This window comes from Opisthocomus hoazin, chromosome 2 (assembly GCF_030867145.1).
Source record: "Opisthocomus hoazin isolate bOpiHoa1 chromosome 2, bOpiHoa1.hap1, whole genome shotgun sequence".
NCBI classification, from domain to species: domain Eukaryota; kingdom Metazoa; phylum Chordata; class Aves; order Opisthocomiformes; family Opisthocomidae; genus Opisthocomus; species Opisthocomus hoazin.
In genome coordinates this window covers 8,418,973-8,437,775 of record NC_134415.1, presented here as the reverse complement: position 1 = coordinate 8,437,775, position 18,803 = coordinate 8,418,973, and the positions used below count along the sequence as shown (strand labels likewise).

Genomic DNA, 18,803 nt, shown 5'->3' with positions numbered 1-18,803 from the left:
AGTAAGGAAGCGTTCCTAGTGCTTTCACAGCCAGGCTGCCAACTCCTGCAGCAGCGGCACCTCCAGGTCTTGGCTTCTTCTCCGGGCGCCCGTCTCCAGCACAGTCCCGCAGCCCGCGGAGCCCACGCAGAGGCACCCAGCGCGCCTGACCCGCTGCCCGTGCATGGCAGCCCGGGCTGGGGCTGCGGCCAGGCTGGGCTCCTTGCTACAAACCACGCTCACACACGCAGGGTTAAGTCAGTTCTGCCTTCGGGCAAACTAAGCGTTAAAATCAAGTAAATTGTCAAGTAAGTTGTCTTAGATGCCACAGAGGTGTAGAAGGGCATCTTCCGACGCTGTAAAAGAGTTTGTACGCTCCCGGTTTCCACATTTCTATAAAAGCACTCTGAGTAACTGTTTTTTACCTAAGGTCTAACTGCTTAAAAGATTCTACAGCGCCCTGTAAAAATTTATAATGCATTTTAATGCAGTCTCCCTAGCCAACAAGCCAATCTGCATAAAAATGATGAGTTCTGTTATGTAGAACATCACTGACAAATGCCTAAATTCCTGTAAATGTTTAATGGCTGAAATCGGTATTCTGTTTTTCAGACAACTGTGGTTTTTCTAATTTTGCAAAACTCCAGTCAACATCCATCTGTCCCAAACACTTCCCCAAAATTTAGTTTTACATAGATGCTAAACTCCCAGGGTTCTGCTCTTTCCTTTAAGCGAGACGTCTGGAAAATACAGCACATACACAAGTTGTTTAAGGACAAGATTTAAAAAAAAAAAAAAGTATTAAAAAACTTAGCTCCCATTCAAAGGAGCGCTGAGGCATCCAGTTACCTTTAGAAAGCTGACCCTGTGTCTAAAAAAGCCTTGTCTTTTCTGCCCCTACCCAAAGGAACAGAAACCCAAATATGAATATTTATACCTGACATCAAGTGTTTCCAGATTTTGAACTTGAGAAGCAATAGCTGTTACCGTCTCCCAAGATGATACCAGATTTTTTGATACATCTATATGCCTGACATCTGAAATTTCACATTAAGAAAAAGAAACTTATCTCAAATCTGAACTTCCTTTTTTTAGAAATTAGAATTAGGGTTTGTTTTTGAATCAAACAAACAGAAACAGATTACACTTGCTTGGGCTAAGAGATACTATGGCTCAGTTAAAGCAAATTTTATTTTAATTTGTGGTATGGAAATAGTTTTGTAAAAGAGCTTAACTTTACAAAACCTAAAATGGATTAATTTCTGTATTCACAGGAACTCTTACCAGTCCTTACAAATGAACAAATAATACCCGCTTTGTATTTCTGTAACATCACTACATGTACATTGAACGCATTATTTATTACATATGGGAAACCTCTGGTGCCTATAGAACGTATCAGTTGTATTTTTATGGAGTTATCTATTCTAGAGTTAAATTTAAAAACAAACCCCAATGCTGGAGCCTTCTGAAATCACAGTCACAGTAGCAACCTATGACAATATTTCTATTTTCACCCACAATTTTCATTCTCTCTCAAAAAATTTTAACTCTGTAAACACTGCATTAAGTTTCTAAACATGAACTGCAGTTTTAAACATCTTTTTTAACAAAAGGATACAAATATCATTCACCGAAGTGAACGGCTGGAACGCTAAAATATGTATTTTATTTGTGGTGTCACGCAATACAGCGAAAAAAGGATACTAGTGCATGTTCTGCTGATCTCCTCTGTGGGACCGGCATGGCTCACTGCACACCCCCGCACGGAGATGTCCACCAGTCGGTTCAGCTGGCTAAACGAGAAAGAACATTCTGTTAAGTAATCTTCAATCAGAAATAGGTCCATTATATAAATACCTGGTTGTTACAACTAAACGAGATCCTTTCCGTGCCTATCATCTCCTTTAGAATTAGCAGGGGGCAGACTGCTACATTGCAGCGCCTTTCTTACCTGAAATCAGACATAGCTCTGCTATTTTTCGCCTTTACATTGCTACTACAAAATAGGTCTGGCTGAACCACAATCCCCACCCCCAAAAATCCCAACCAACCCTCATCCAACGGACAAAAAAAAAAAAGAGTGATAAGCCTGACAAAATATAGCTATGCAAATTAGAATTTAATTAGAGGTTGTAAGTTAAACAGGTTTCTTGTAATACTTTTTGCTAGAGGTTCTACATTATTTGGGCATTCTTTGTATCACTTAATAAAACAAAGAAAAAGAGTATTTTTGACTGCTTAGTGTGCTCCGGGAGACACAGGGAGACCCGCTGTGGAGTAGCAGCTCAGGAGGCGGCTGCCACCTGCTGAACTGACACCTCTGCTGCGGGAGGCCACGAAAACTGCAGTCCACGGCACACCACGAAGCTCCTCCCTTTCCTACGCTTCCAGATAAATGAAGATGACACGAACCGACCGAGAGACTTCTTCACTAGCAGTCCAGTGACTTTCTGCCTTCCCTCTCTTCGTTACAAAGTCATTACTGATATGAGTAAACAAAGGGGAAATAATACTGTACAATATTAAGAAAACATTAAAATACATCTATTTAAAAAGGACCGTGCATATGTATAATGATTGCCGATATTGTGATAATTTATCTCACTCATTCCTCCTCTAATATCATCACCTCCTACTTTGTGAAATCAAAACGAGGATTGTGAACACCGAAACATGACATAATCCCAGTTTCTATCTGCAAAACAGGTAAATTATGAAGCCACAATAGGAAGATTTCTTGTCTCTTCCACCGTAGTGCGGTTCAGCTTACTTTCAGAGATACGACAATATTATATGCAGGGCAGGCAGCTTCCTTTCCTTACACCTGAACTGCTACTTGATGAATCAATCGCTAAGAGTGTAGCTTAAATGTTCATATATTACACTTGCCTTTGTTGTTCTGTAATAGAGTCCATGCCAACAAATTCCACAGTCTTCTTTCCGACTACCAATGTGTCCTGTGCCCCATGCTGCACATCTTGCTCATCATTCAGTCCGTACCGATCCTTTACTGCCGTAAGGAAATCTACTCCAAAATTTGCCTTGTTTGGCCGGATAAAGGATCCTCCTCTGGGATGCCTAGAACAGAGCAGCCAGGGAAAGGTGGAATACAAAAAGTTACCATAAGAATGACCAGTCTCAAAAGTACTAACTGTTACTTTTTTAAAATACTGGGAACCTAAGCAGTCAAAAGGCAATTCTACAGGCTGATTTTAGACATCACTGTTCCCACGCGGTGAGACCAGGTAAGACTGGCAAAGCATCTCTGACAGTCTTTGACCCAACAAGTTCACATTGTGAGGCGGTGCGAGAACTGATGCACCAGGTCACCAAAGGTACCTACACATCAGCATTACAACGTCAGCGCCATGACTAGAAATCACTGTTTCCAAACTGATTATGAGCTCACTTTCCCCCCAGAATTAAGTTTCTACCGATGGACAGACACAAAGTTACCCAAATCACACAACAAATGCACCCAGAGTCTGACCACAGCCTAAGGCCCACAGGAATACTCAGAACAGTCACTGCCTCGTTATATTTGACTTGAATAATTCACTTGTAATTCTAAAAGAATGCAGCTTTCTCCTTCCAGCCACAGAAATGACACAAGATGCAAACTGTAACACCTGGAACTCTTACACAAACTTTTAAAAATTCTGATACTGACTTGGTAGTTAGTTTGAAACTGAATATTCAACAGAATTATCCAGCTAATGTACACTCTACACAGTCCTATGCAGTTTCCTAGTTTTTCTTGAGCACTGAAAAAGCTTGCTAGCATGACAGTTTCTTGCCATGCAATTGCTTTGACAATGTCTATGAAAGTTAGCAAGGAAACACGGTCTCTAGGAAGAGCTGGCCAAGTTGTGGGAAGGGTATCACGGAGCAGACGGAGGATTTGATAGGAGGGTCAGCCAGAAAACAGCAGGAAGAAAACTGGTAGTTACGATTACTTCTCTGCCTTGCAGCTGACAAGAGTACAGACTTGGGCTGGAAAGTACCCAAAAGTCACTTATGTAAACAAAAAATCCTCTTTTCAAAACAGCATGTAAACATCAAGTGGCTAATTAGCAAACCATAATATAAACCACCAACACTACAGAGTTCAAAATTCTCTCAGAAAAAGAGTAACTAGAGACCCTAAGTGCTACAGAGCTATTACAAGTAGATGGAATAGCTTGGGCACCGTATATTCACATTTTTATTAAAAAAAATCAGTACCAGAAATTGCCTGTGCTGGTTTCATTCATTAATGTTTCTAATACCTATTCAAGTACTCTCACATCCTAAAGAAGAATCTGGGTAGAAACTAGATATTATTTGCTCTAAAAATATTTCTAGTCTAGTTTTTTAGTGACTAAACTCAGAGCACAATGATTACAAACACAGCAGAAAGGCACACTCTTAGAGAATGTAAAACCAGTGTGCACTTCCATGTTTGATAAGTATTTTCAATTCTCTACATTTCTAATTCAGTAACCTTCTCCTAAGTCTTTCCTTCCATTCTTTTGAATACCTGGCAAACATTTGGCTACTTTAAATGTTAAACTTCCTCAAACGTAAAAATTACGTGACTCTTTCTTAACACCACTTCTTAAAACAGTAAATGACATTTTCACCATCTAAGCACCTCTTACCTGTGAAGTGTATCACTTTTGCATTTAAGTCTCTCCGTCACCACAGCTATTCCTAAGCCCATTTCTGCTCTCTCAGGTCACCGTTCCTACTGGCATCTCCTTCCTCATTGGCGTTTCAGGAGCCAGTTCTATCTCCAGGAAAAAAGGCAAAGGGAATGAGCTACCTTGCCCCTTGTCACACGAAGCTACAGGATAAGTATTGTGCATTTCTCTCTCAAGACCCTTCTACTTTTCGTTTTGACCATAGCAAGATCATAGGGTTTCTCTCTCCTGTTCCTATCGCTTCCAAGCACTATGCATGCTATCTTCTCTAATGTATACTCAAATCCGCTGCGCAGCCTAAGTTTCTTTTTCAGTTCCATTCTTTTAATGTGATCTACTTCTTCAAGAACTGTCACAGAAAAGGACAGAAAAGGAGACTGCAACAGGAACCTACTTTCAGGCAAAACAGAGTTCAAGGAGAGAGGTCACTTACCTGTAACTCATTTTCCCTAAAATACACTGCCTGTGTTAACTTTCACACTAGGGAATATGGACTGTGCAAGCCATATGTGCATACCAAACAACTAATGCACAGCACCTGGACCTGTGAAAAAGCAGACCTACTAGCAACCAGTCTCCACAACCAGGAATTAAACAGATAAATCCTAATCGAAAGGGTCATCCAGCATGCACATGATCAGATGGAAGAACCTGCAAACTACTGACCAACCTGACTTCAGCTGAACATTCACAAATCTGGGAACAGGGCTTTTGCTTCCACATGCATAAAATGTCCTGCAGCCAGGACAATACACCGTGCAGAAACGAAGCGGTAGAAGATACGCACCAATTTCCTTAAGCAGAAAATCTGGAATATGCCCAAGTGGAGCTCTGACAGCCAGCTGGCTCTGGTTAATACTGACACTTCTTACTGACTTGTAAAATAGGTAGGTTGACCCCAATCTCAGAAGCCAGCTTGTAGGACACTTCCTAATCATGATTCAGTAGCATGAAGCAATACAGTCCATCTGCTAGCTGCCCAGGGCCCCTGAAAGGTACTCATTAAAATTTAGATCAGCTATCAGCTTACACTGGTTAACCATTTCCCCGAATAAAGAGAAAATTTGGCACCATTCTTCTTTGCTAATGTAAAACAAAGTGGTAGCACCACTCCCCATTACGGGTACATGATTGCTCTTCACATGCTAGAGAGACTTCCAAGTACCTGAAGAATAATGCAGTAGTACATAAACTGCCAACAGCTACACGCTTGAGCTGTCTGACTGCAGAAGCAAGCTTCTGAGCCATGGAGAAAGATCTCAGCTTTATCAGCCTAGATAGTAAAGGTAGGTGGAAGGGCTTCTTTGCACAGTACCAGCTGCTTGCAATGATTATCTCAAGGCAATTATCATCACAACTGGGGCATACACACTACAAAGCCCACAAGGTGTCATAAAATACAGCCAGTTGAACCCATGCACATCTTTTCTAGACAGGTTCTGAACAGATCTCTTCCTTTTAGGGGAAAGTGCTCAACAGACCAGACTTCTTCTAGAAGAATCTACACACCGCAGTAAAGAAAACACTTCAAGTTTTAGAACAGTCTGTGGCCGCTGTGGCATCAAACCACGCGTATAAGCGACCCCTAACACTAATCCGCTATGGTGTATCAAATTCCTGGCTGCACAGCAGAAGCTTTGCAAATATTACCAAGTACGTGCAGTTCTTGCAAGCTTACCTTGGTCAAACAGACACGAAAGCGGAGCCTGAGCTTTCACAAAGCAAGGAAACAGCAGGACATCTGCAGTTCCAGATGCTGCCTTAAGGTTCTGCTGGTGCATAAGGCATGTCTGAATAGTGGTTAGGGACAACTGTTTTGTTTCAACCCTCTTCTGTCGACAGCAGAGAGCAGGAGTCTCTGCTGGCTACGGTGACACACAGTGAAACAATCAAAACCCGCTAGCCGCGACCTTCTGAGGCTAACAGGAATCTTGGGAACACATTCTCCCCTTGCTAAATGACAATCGCTTTTTCTTCACAGACACTAAAATGATATTGAAGTCTTCCTGTATTTGAAGAGTTCATTTGTGCTCTAAGCAGATTTTCCTGCAGGTGAACCTGTCATTCTTCAAGGAGAGACAGTCTAGTTTAATATAAACAGCTCTTTTTTTGGGCAGGAACATAAATTTCATGCAGACAGTAACATCTGACTGGTCACAACTGCTGTCTGTAAATTCAAGAACATGTCCCTAGACAAGTTATAAAACTCACTGAAGAAGGAAAAACTGCAAACATGTGATGCCTTTGCCAGGATAACTTGGCATTTCAGGACTACAGAAATAGAAAAAAGTCAAAGGTCCCACCAGAAGAAAACTGAGTAACGTAAAGGGGGAAAAAAGGCCACAAAGATCTGAGCAGCAAGTGCAATTCTGCCAGGCTGAGAACATCGCAGAAACCAGCTTTATTATACTTCCCTCTCTTTCTCTGGCTTGGTGTCAAAGTCAAACCTGGGGAAATGGATTACAGTTCAATAAGGTCAATACTTCTAGTAACAGTATCTGCTGAAATCTCAGCATTCTTCTGGAAAGTGATCTGGGAAGAATACAACATATGGGGGGAGGGGGAGGATGTGTTCCTTTCAATTACGACTTAAAGCACTCTAAACGTGTGACAGCAGAATGTTACTCCCATCTTAGGAGGTAAGCAGAGAAGTATGTCATCCACTGCTGGGGAATCCGCACATCTCCCCCAGCAAAATGGCAAGGATTAAAACAGCTGCTAAGACAGCCATGCCTGTGCCAACACCACATGTGAATGGAGTCCCAAAAACCAACAGAGAGGAGGGCTAAGGAGGAAGATGACCCTTCTGCCAGATGAAATGAGGAGGACTCCACTTGACAGGTAGCATAGAAGAAGCTTGAACACCTGTAACTGTGGGTAGAAAGAAGAGGGCACCAGAGCAGCAGCGAAAACCTGGTCTGATGCTGTCAAAAGCCACCCCCTCAGCAGCACATCTCTGCCCAGGCCAGACAGAGCTGCCTCCTGGTCAGACGCCGAGATGAGCCTGTGCCCAGCAAGGACAGACATGGTGGGGAGCGATGTCTACCGACAGCCAAAATAATAGCTTCCTCAGTTATCAGGAAACAAGACTTTATTATCAGGGGAAAAAAAAAAAAATCATAAAAATGCCACTAGAGTATGCATTGCCATTTCCAGCTAATCCAGAGTTGACCAATGCGCTCATGATGTCAGCATGTTTTGAAGTACGGCTGTTTTGTTCTTTGGTTCCCATATTCTTAAGAAGTTTAATCAGCACCACATAATACATGACCCAGATAAACATACTGCCATGAAACATACAAGTTCAGGTCACATTGCCAAAAAACTTACTCCAAAGACCAGGTAGCTGCAAGCAGACCTACTGATTTACCCAAATAAGGACTACAAAGAAGAGAATCTTAAATTCAGTTTTATTTTCCTCTTATGAGCTCATTTTGAAATGTTACTCTGAAAGATTTGTACTTTTTTTTTAAAGCATTATTTTCAAAATTACCTTAAAATTAATTTTAAAATGTCCTTTTGTTGCGTTTGTTTACAGTACAAGCTACTCCATCAGCTGCGTCTGCTTATCAGAATTCAGAGAGTGAGCAAAGTAGGCCTGTAAGCAAAGGATACTACTGATAAGGTTTGAGCAGGGAAAAAAAAATAAAATTTATTTTTATATATGTCTATACATTATACAAAGAAACACAACTGTCCCCCAACAGTAGTAGGAAAGAGGTGACATTTTAGGTTGTGGGCTTGTTTTTTTGTTTTTTTAGCATAATTTTGATAAAATAAGGTAACCGTTTTTTACTTGAGTTTGCCTACATCTTCACAATTGCTATGTGAGCTAGAAGCCAGTGTGCACAGAAAGTTACTAGAACTACTATTTAAATGCTCTTAGACTCCAGCAGGACCATCTCTGATTGGAACAAGGCAGAGTACAAAGAACAGGTATTGTAAGAACTTGCTTAAAGATCACTACGTTTAAATTTATTATGGGTATCTCCAGCTTCGCTCCAAAAGTTGATCCTTACAACAAGAATTGAGATCACTGTCCGAGATCTCATCTCCCAGGAGCACGCCAATGGTTGCAAGAAAAGCAAGAGTCTACACACAGGTATATAAATATTATACACACACGAATGTCAAGCCCTCGAGTTTCTGAAAAACATCCACAACACGTTGAACTGTTTCAATTGTTTCTTCTGTCCAGAGAGATATGCAATGGCCAGCCAATTATTTTTATTATTTCTCCTACAGCAGAATACACCTAACTTCTACTTGGAAATGGCTTCAATTAAATTCAAAACATTTAAGAAGCAATTTCTGCTAACACAATTCATTCAAAAGACATGGTTCTCTAATACCGTAATTTCCAATTCTTTAGTTAAGAAAAATGCAGCAATGCTGATTTTTTTTCTTGCATTAAGTGTGCTTATCCTCCTTAAGCCTTGTTTTATTCTTATTATTAGATACAGGGGAAAAAACATGCAGTCCTCACAGGTGGTTGTTTAGGTTGTTTTTTTCTTTCTTTGTTTTTCTAAAGAACAGATTTTGTTTTATCGTCTCATTTTCTGGTAATGAGGTCTCTAAGGCTTCCAGCTTACACAAATGTAGAAGTGAAGAAGATACAGACTAAGAATTCCGATTTGCACTACAGAATGTAATCTACTCCTTCCTTGTTTATGCCTGTTTGGCTACAGGGAAGAGACAGTATTCCTAGAAAGGAGTTCAAAATCGCTACTTTTAAATTTTGACTTATTTAATAGATAAATTCTTCTACTGACTCAGTCCGAGCCCAGATGGCTCTACTCGCTGGTGTGAGAACAACTTTGATCTGAACTAATAATGAAGTATATTCTTAAACAAGCTCTGAACTGCTGTCAGCTCTCAACATAAATACAGCAGCCTCCTCTGCTGCCTCAGGGATTTCCATTTGTCTCCTGAACACCTTCTGGCAGATACAAAACTAGACCTACTTCCCCCACAGTATAGAAATAATAATTTTAATCTTTTTTTACGGTGTGACATTTTACAGCAACAGTTCTAAGTCCCTTCCATATCATATTCCTATATTCAGATAGGAGAAAGTGACAAGGCTTACCCACTTATAAAAATGGAAGCCCAGCACGAGCCGGCGATGTGCGCTTGCAGCCCAGAAAGCCAACCGTATCCTGGGCTGCATCAAGAGCAGCGTGGCCAGCAGGGTGAGGGAGGGGATTCTGCCCCTTTACTCTGCTCTCGTGAGACCACACCTGGAGTACTGCATCCAGCTCTGGAGCCCCCAACATAGGAAGGACATGGATGTGTTGGAGCAGGTCCAGAGGAGGGCCACAAAGATGATCTGAGGGCTGAAGCACCTCTCCTACGAGGACAGGCTGAGGAAGCTGGGGCTGTTCAGCCTGGAGAAGAGAAGGCTCCGGGGTGACCTTAGAGCAGCTGCCAGTGTCTGGAGGGGCCTACAGGAAGGATGGAGAGGGGCTCTTCACAAGGGTGTGTAGCGATAGGACAAGGGGGAATGGCTGTAAACTAAAAGAGGGCAGATTTAGATTAGATATTAGGAAGAAATTCTTCCCCATGAGGGTGGTGAAACACTGGCACAGGTTGCCCAGAGAAGCTGTGGCTGCCCCCTCCCTGGCAGTGTTCAAGGCCAGGCTGGATGGAGCTCTGAGCACCCTGGTCTGGTGGAAGATGTCCCTGCTGATGGCAGGGGGGTTGGAACCAGATGATCTTGAAGGTCCCTTCCAACCCAAATCATTCTATGATTCTATGATCACAACTCTCGCAATCTGAAAACACATGCACTGTTACTACAGGCTTTTAATTATTCTTTTGGAGGAAATTCTCATAAAAAGTTTTCTCTCTTGAATCATATTGAGAGCGAAACAAAGTACAGGTACAAATACACCACCTCTGGCTCTGGAAAAAATCTTTGAACCATGACTCGCCAAAGCTACTGAGATGCTGGAAAACTGTCACTAGCTATTTTTCTTGTTCTGTCACACTTTTCCAGCCTCCTGCTATTAGCCAGTGTCAGAGGCAAGAAACTAAGTAAGACAAATATTTGGACTGGCTTCATCCAGCTATTCTTAAGGACTTTCACTTACACGCAAGCTGAAAAAAAAAAAATTATTTGCTTATCCTCACATCGATGGCTTTAACTTTTTCAAAATAATTAAGATGAGGAATTAACTTCAGAGAAAAGTCTTCTCACGTTTTCCAACAAACCAACGCAGAAACACATCCAAAAGCAAGACCACAGACAACTTTCAATTTGTTTTCTTGGTTTGTCACTTTCTTTCACATTTTCAGAAGGAGTGCTCACTGTCACAGGATTTGATTTGTATTAGATTCACTTCGCTCGAATAAGCACTTCGACAGTTCTGAACAAACTGTAATCAAACGGCCCTCGTACGGTTATTACCAGCCTTGGAAAGCAGGAGGTGGAAAAAGACCTAGAAATCTCTCCCTTTCACCTCATTAATGTGAGACTGACTGTGATCCAGCGGTTAAAACAAACCTCCATGTAACACCACATCCTTTCTCCAAAAGCTGCCCATAGAAAATGGTTGGGAAATTACAACAACAGGGCAAGTATTTTCACGATACAGCCACAGAATACTCTCTCATCCTTCACCACTTCAATGCTCAGGAACTTACCGAGCTAACAGCCCTTAGTATTTAAGGGCCATTGATGAGTTTTCTTCTATGAATTCATCCGGTTATTTTTTAACTCACAAACTTATAGCTGCTGCAGTGTCCTCTGACACAGAAATCAACAGCTTGCTGCTGTTAGCATCAACCCTAGAGTCCTGTGCATCTCAATCTCAAACATGTTAAGTGCTTGAGTCTTTAAACTTCAATGTAGTGCATGTATATACTTAAAAAATCCCACACAGCTACACTTGGTTTTGCATGTGTTAAATGCAAGCAAATATACTTAGCAATACATCAGTGATACAAATATAATCCAAATCATTATCAGGAAATTGGTATTCTTCCTTAACAAGATACATGCAAGTCATCTTAAGTCCAAATCTAAACTACATTTGAGACAGTTAACACAGACCAATATTTCATTTCAGAATTACCTAAGGAAGGCAAGTAGGACTTCTGGATTTCCTTACTAAAGCAGAAGGTCTAAACCTACTAAAGATAATATTAGTAACATCCAAAAGTCACGTTTTATTACATACCTCTGAAAACATGACTTGCAAACTATTTACCACATTCTAATCCCTGTAACTGGATTAATAACAACACAACAGCCTTTACGGCATAGCTAGTCACAGCATTCAGATTTATTATATTTTTAATATCAGCCAACTGATAACAAAAGGGTTTGCTCTACAAACTGCACAAGGGCATTTTCCCAGCACCATCTCTGTCACTACGCATGAGCTGCCAACACTGTGAATCAACTCACCTGCACTTAAAATACTGTGTTCCTTCGTAGGTACCATCATGCTTTCCTCTCTGAGGATCATCCCATTCCACACCAAGCCAAATTCCTGAAAAATATGGTAGACACATTTTCAAATTTATGGCATCACAGCGTAGAAATCCTGGTCGGAAGGAACCTCTGAAGTTCACCTAGCCTAACCTTCTCCCTCAGTGCAGGAGATGATTGTCACCAGGGCTAAAACAGCCTAGCCAGGGAAGTCGTTACCTGGACAGATCTCGAAAACCTCTGAGAAAGATTCCAGCTTGTCTGGACAGCCTATTCCAGTCCTGCATTACCTCCATAGAGAAAGATTTTCCTGCTGTTCTAGTTTAGAACCTTTCCAGCCACCATTTGTGGCCATTGTCCCTTATTATAAAATCTAATACTAATAAGAAGAATTTGGCTCTGTCACCTTCGTAATCGCCTGTCAAACAACTGCAGGCAGCTATTAGATGCCACTTCATCTTCTCTCCACCGCACTAACCAGGCCCAGATCCCTCAACCTCTCTTCACAACACACGTACGTGGTCTACACCCTTGACCACCCTGGCAGCCCTCCACTGGATCCTCTCGAGTTTACCTACATCCCTCTTGAACTGGGACAGCCCCAAACCAGGTACATTATTCCAAGTGCAACCTTCTGAAGAACCCCTGCCCCCAAGGGAGGGATAACAGCTCCCTCTGATCTCCTGGCCATGTCCCTCGTTCTAAGGTAACCCAGCACAACGCACACCTTGCTTGTGACAAGAGCTCGCTGTTGGCTCATATTCACGACAGCACCCACCTTAACTCCCACCCAAGTCCTTTACCACAGACCCTGTGGGTTGCTAGTCCTTCTCAGCCTGTACGGATACACGGCTGGATACACCCCAGGCCATGCGGGGTCCCCAGTGGGATGGGGAGGAGAAGGGACAAAAAGCAAAACTCGTGGGTTGAGATAAAGACAGTTTAGTAAGACAACAAAGGAAATACTACTACTAATGAGTATGCAAAACAAGCCTACACACAATGCAATTTCTTTTTTCCTCACTGCCCAACGACTGATTCGCAGCCAGTGCCTGAGCAGCGATTGTGGAATCTGTGGGTTTCCTGGAGCTCACAACTTTCGCCAAACTCACAAATTATGCAGAACTTGCCAAACTCTGGAAAGAGACTGAACTCACGGAAAAAGAGAAGATTCCTGCCCCCCCTCTCCAGCCAACCCCCATTTATAAACTGAGCATGATGTCCACAGTATGGGATATTTCCACCGGCCAGCTTGGCTCTCTGTGTCTGGCTGTGCTCCCTCCCAGCTCCTGCACCCCTGCTCATTAGCCAAACATGGGAAACTGAAAAAAGTCCTTGATTTCTTAGCAACAACTAAAACCAGCAGTGCTATCAACATTCTCCTCGTACTAAATCCAAAACATGGTGGCTACTGGGAGGAAGATTAACTCTATTCCAGCCAAAACCAGGACAACCTCTTAGGCCCAAACCTAAATTTCACAAAGCTTGTTCCAGATTGCAATTCTACCTTTTGTCACATCAGCCAGTTGAGGGTGAATGCTGTTCATTATCTGAAATGCTGACAAATACATTAAACAATACAGAATCCAGCATTTACTTCTGTAGTACTCGTGCAGTATCAGATACCAAGTCACCGACTACCACTTCTCCAGCTGACAGACCTGTGGACTTTCAACCCCTTTAACAGTGCATTCATCTGGCTTGTATATCTCCAGCTTCCAAATAAGATTCTTTAGAGATGCTGTTCAAAGACTTATTAGAGTCAAGGAGCATTACAACCCCTGTTCCTCCTTTGTCCACGTTCCCAGTCATATCCTCACAGAAGATAATCGGGTTTGCCAAGCACAACTTGTTCTTCCTTACAAGTACCGAGTATTCCCAGCTACCATCTTATCCTTCATAGGCTTGGAAATGGACTCCAAGGGAACATGCTATGTGATCCTTCCAGGAACTGAAGTGCGACTGATGACAGTTCCCTGGCCATCCTTCTTGCCTCTTCTAGAGCTGTACGCAAGGCCGGTCTCCCTCCAAGCATCAGCAACCTCCCTATCCTGCCAGCACAGTTTTTCAAAGGCGACATATGGTGCTCCCACAATCAGACCGGTCAGATCTTTCAGCAAGCTGGGCTGAGTCCTGTCTGTCCCCATGAACCTGAAGACGTTATCAAAGGGGCACCCAGACTGTTGGTCTGCTGCTGCTGCCTGTCTCTCTCCTTCCCAGACTACACCAGCACAGAGAGGTCAGGGAACAGACTGTCCATGAAAACTGATGGAAAAAGGCAGGCACTAAGATCTTTCCGCTGTAAGAAAGAATGGAATCAATTTCAAACAAAAATACTTCTTGGTCTCCTTTTGACAATGTTTTGGTTTGGCCTGGATAAATGCCAGGTGCCCATCAAAACCGCTCTATCACTCCCCCTCCTCAGCTGGCCAGGGGAGAGGAAATACGATAGAAGGCTCGAGGATTGAGACAAGGACAGGGAGAGACCACTCACCAATTACCATCACAGGCAAAACACACTGAACTTGGGGAGAAAAGGGAGTTTAATTCATCCACAATCGAAAAAAAGAGTAAGATAGTGAGAAAATAAATCCAGATCTTAAAGCACCTTCCCCCCACCCCTCCCTTCTGCCCGGGCTCAGCTTCACTCCCGCTTCTCTGCCTCCTCTCTCCAAGAGGCATGAGTGGATGGGGAATGGGGGTTATGGTCAGTTCATTGCATGTTGTCTCTGCCGCTCCTTGTCCCTCAGGAGGAAGACTCCCCACACTCTTCCCCTGCTCCAGCATGGGGTTCCTCTCACAGGAGACATTCTCCATGAACTTCTCCAGCATGAGTCCTTCCCATGGGCTGTAGCTCTTCACGAACTGCCCCAGCATGGGTCCTTCCCACGGGGTGCCAGCCTTCAGGAACAGGCTGCTCCAGTGTGGGTCCCCCAGGGGGTCACAAGCCCTGCCAGCAAACCTGCTCCGGTGTGGGCTTCTCTCTTCATGGGCCTGCAGGTCCTGGCAGGAGCCTGCTCCAGTGTGGCCTCCCCACAGGGTCACAGCTTCCTTCAGGCATCCATGTGCTCCGGTGTGGGCTTCTCTCTCCATGGGCCCGCAGGTCCTGGCAGAAGCCTGCTCCACTGTGGCCTCCCCACAGGGTCACAGCTTCCTTCAGGCATCTATGTGCTCCGGTGTGGGGTCCCTTCCATGGGCTGAGGGTGGGGATCTGCTCCACCATGCACCTCCATGTGCTGCAGGTGGACAGCCTGCCTCACCATGGTCTTCAGGGCTATGAGGATGATGAGGGGACTGGAGCATCTCTCCTACCAGGAAAGGCTGAGGGAGCTGGGCTTGTTTAGCCTGGAGAAAAGAAGGCTGAGAGGGGACCTTAGAAATGCCTATAAATATCTCAAGGGTGGGTGTCAGGAGGATGGGGCCAGACTCTTTTCAGTGGTGCCCAGCAACAGGACAAGGGGCAACGGGCACAAACTGAAGCAGAGGAAGTTCCAGCTGAACAGGAGGAAGAACTTCTTCACTCTGAGGGTGACAGAGCCCTGGCCCAGGCTGCCCAGAGGGACTGTGGAGTCTCCTTCTCTGAGATATTCAAGATCCGCCTGGATGCGGTGCTGTGCAGCCTGCTCTGGGTGACCCTGCTTCGTTAGGGGGGCTGGACTGGGTGACCCACAGAGGGCCCTTCCAAACCCTGCCAGTCTGTGATTCAGCACGAGTGGCAAGGGAAGACTCTCTGCTCCGACATTTCGGGCACCTCCTCCCCCCTCCTTCTTCACTGAACTTGGTGTCTGCAGAGTTCTTTCTCTCACACTGTCTCACGCCTCTCTCTACCCCGCCGTTTCACTGCACAGGTTTTTTTTCTTCCCTTTCTTAACTATGTCACCCCAGAGGCGCTACCACCGTCGCTGACGGGCTTGGCCTTGGCCAGCGGCGGGTCCCTCTCAGAGCCGGCTGGCACTGGCCGTACCAGACACGGGGGAAGCTTCTGGCAGCTCCTCGCAGCAGCCACCCCTGCAGCCCCCTGCCACCAAAACCTTGCTGCGCAAACCGTAGCAGACAACTCCCGACTTCTAAAAAAACCCGACGACCTCTCCAGGTCAGAAGCCGCCATGTCTACACGGGAACAAGGAGGAAAGCACAAGTCATATTTCACCACAGTTTACCTCACAATTTTTTTTTAAATTAAGCAGAACACCACCAGGATCCCGCAAACAACCGCTAACCGCCAAGACTACCAACCGACCGCCGCGGTGTTCACCTGCCGTCGGCGGGACGCTGCCCACGTAGCGCACAGTCGCGAACTGCCCGCCGCACAGCACCCTCCGGCCCACCGCACCGGGGGGGAGGCGGGCGGCCATCCCGGGAGGCCTCCGCCCCGAGCGGGCCTGCGGGGGCAGCAGCCGGGCCGCCGGCGGAGGGAGCCGGGCCGGAGAAGCGGGCCCACACGCCGGAGCGCCCTCTCTGCACCGCGCCTGGCGCCCACCGACAGCTCCCGGCGCACCCAGTCTCTCTTCCGCCCTGCGCGGACTGACAGCTGTCAGCCCGCCCCGTCTGGCCCACCCATTGGTCCCAAGCCCGCAGGGCCGCCCTAGCTTGGCCGCTATTGGCCCCGTGGTCGACTCCGCCGATGTCATAGCCCGCCACCGCCGCAGGGCTCTCTGGGTATCACAGTTCGCCGAGGCGGCCGCGCCGCGAGGATTTGCCGTGTCTAGACTACACCTCCCAGCATGCCGCGGGGCGAGAGGCGCGTGCCGATTGGGCGAGAGGGGCCCGGCGGAGAGGCGGGGCGGGGCGTCCCGGCCGCCGCCCGGCGCTGAGGGGAGGCCTCTGGTGCGGTGCGGAGCGCCGCCGTCGGGTTTAGCGGGGCCCTCCCGGGAGCGGCGGGCCCGTGGGGACGGCCTGGGCGCAGGCTGGGCCTTGAACAAGGGAGTGCAGCCGCGGTGGGAGGCTGCAGCCCAGGGGAAGGCGGGCGCCTGGGCGAAGGGCGCGGCTCCCGGCCGGGGAACGGGCTCGCTGCTGGGCTCCGGGGAAGCTGATAGGGACAGAGAAGTTGTAGTGCTTCCGTACTCGGTGCTGCCGCAGCCGCTGCGGCATGGCCGCAGGGTGCGCCAGGGGAGGTTTGGATTGGATGTTTGGATTGGATGTTCGGAATTATGTCCTTGCTGAAGGAGCGGCCAGGCGTGGGAACAGGCTGCCCAGGGCAGCGGGGGAGTCCCCATCCCAAACCGCGTGGCTGTGGCACTTCGGGACATGGTTTAGCAGGCACGGTGGTGATGGGTTGATGGTTGGACTTGATGATCTTGGAGGTCTTCTCCAACCTTAGTGATTCTGTGATTCAACAGCCGCTATTTCAGAAAAACACAAATGAAAGGGAAGAAGATCCAGAGAAGATGAGAGCTTATAAAAAAAAGACTAGATGTGTCAAATGTGTGTAGATTTTCAGTTTTTGCTGTTAGAGTTCACTGTAAGCACTAATTGCTGGAGCACAGAGATGCAGTAAGAGCTCTTTGATTCCACAGAGGTATGACAAGGTGTCGCAGCTTTCACACAGTTCAGTGGTTATAAAATCAAAAGTAGCCTAGTTGGCATTTTCCAAGCCTGCTCTGCTTTGACTGTGTCATGAAAGGCTTTGAAAGCAAGAAAATACTTTTCACTATCTTTGACCTCAGCAGCATGTTTGATAGGTAATTCAGCCACTCCCAGAATCTACATGCATGTTGCTGAATTTATGTATTTAGTATTTTTAAAGTGGTAATGAAAATCGCGTTGCTGTTTTATTTCTTTGCGTTTCTTCTGATTTAGCACCATAATCAAATTGCTGTAGCTCACCCAATGTACTCCACAGGAAACAGGACAGTCCCATCACCAATAAAACTACTAGACCAGTTTAACATTGTCACCACCTTACCTAGAACTGCAACTTCTGCGTTTTGTAAGCGCTTAAGTGAAAAAGGATTTAACTTCAGAATTTAGTGAACACTCATTTTGGTTGGTGTAAAATAGAAGAGATTAGGTTTATAGCACAGTTTTTACATTCCTGTGAATAGCAATGACAATTCCTCCATATGGTTTTTACTTTGAGCTGTGCACCCCATCCCACCCCCAAAAAGAGGGGAGCATAAGCAGCAATAGGTTCTTCAGTTAAAGCCACAGAAAAACTATAGGAATTTGTTCCATGTGCCACATATCAGCTCTGCAGTTACCCAAAGTTCTATTTTTAAAAAACTCTGTAGGTTTTCCTTGCAAACACTTTAAATTTTTTTCCTTTCAATTTGTTCACAAGACCTTGGTGTCAGCCTGATTTTAGTAACTTAAGTTGGTGAAGAGTTGTCAATGCCTTCCTCTGCGAACGAAGTTCACTGCGGAATAGCACATACTAGATTACAGCAAGAGGACAGGCCAGTTTTTGTGTGTATTCCAAAACAGCATAACCAAAAATGTGTGCATTTGCCATTTTGCCTTTTAGCAGACTTCAATAATTACTTTACCGAGTGATTAAGTAACTTATACCATATGCTCCAGAAATAACAACCGAAAGATGAAGGAAGTGAAAATAACCTACTGTGATCAAGAAAGATACAACTGCTTACTGACAGTGTGTAATTCATAGACCAACAGAGCAGAGAGCATTTTTATGGGTTGTTTTGGAGTTCAAAAGCAGAAAATTACCTATGATCTCCTTTCCCAGCAGACTTAGTCTTCCACAC

General features: G+C 45.1%; 1 protein-coding gene across 1 annotated transcript in view; it reads right to left on the bottom strand.

Annotated features, from left to right (window-relative positions):
- Positions 1 to 16,605, bottom strand: part of TBCE (tubulin folding cofactor E) — a 29,312-nt gene extending 12,707 nt beyond the window's left edge. Inside the window, exons 1-5 of the mRNA XM_075412369.1 lie at positions 16,355 to 16,605; positions 12,076 to 12,160; positions 2,868 to 3,060; positions 1,687 to 1,771; positions 917 to 1,016 (exon numbers count right to left, since the gene is read on the bottom strand). Of these exons, the coding sequence (XP_075268484.1) occupies positions 917 to 1,016; positions 1,687 to 1,771; positions 2,868 to 3,060; positions 12,076 to 12,160; positions 16,355 to 16,454 (563 nt within the window). The 5' untranslated portion in view covers positions 16,455 to 16,605. The remainder of the gene's footprint in view (positions 1 to 916; positions 1,017 to 1,686; positions 1,772 to 2,867; positions 3,061 to 12,075; positions 12,161 to 16,354) is intronic.
- Positions 16,606 to 18,803: the final 2,198 nt, after the last annotated feature.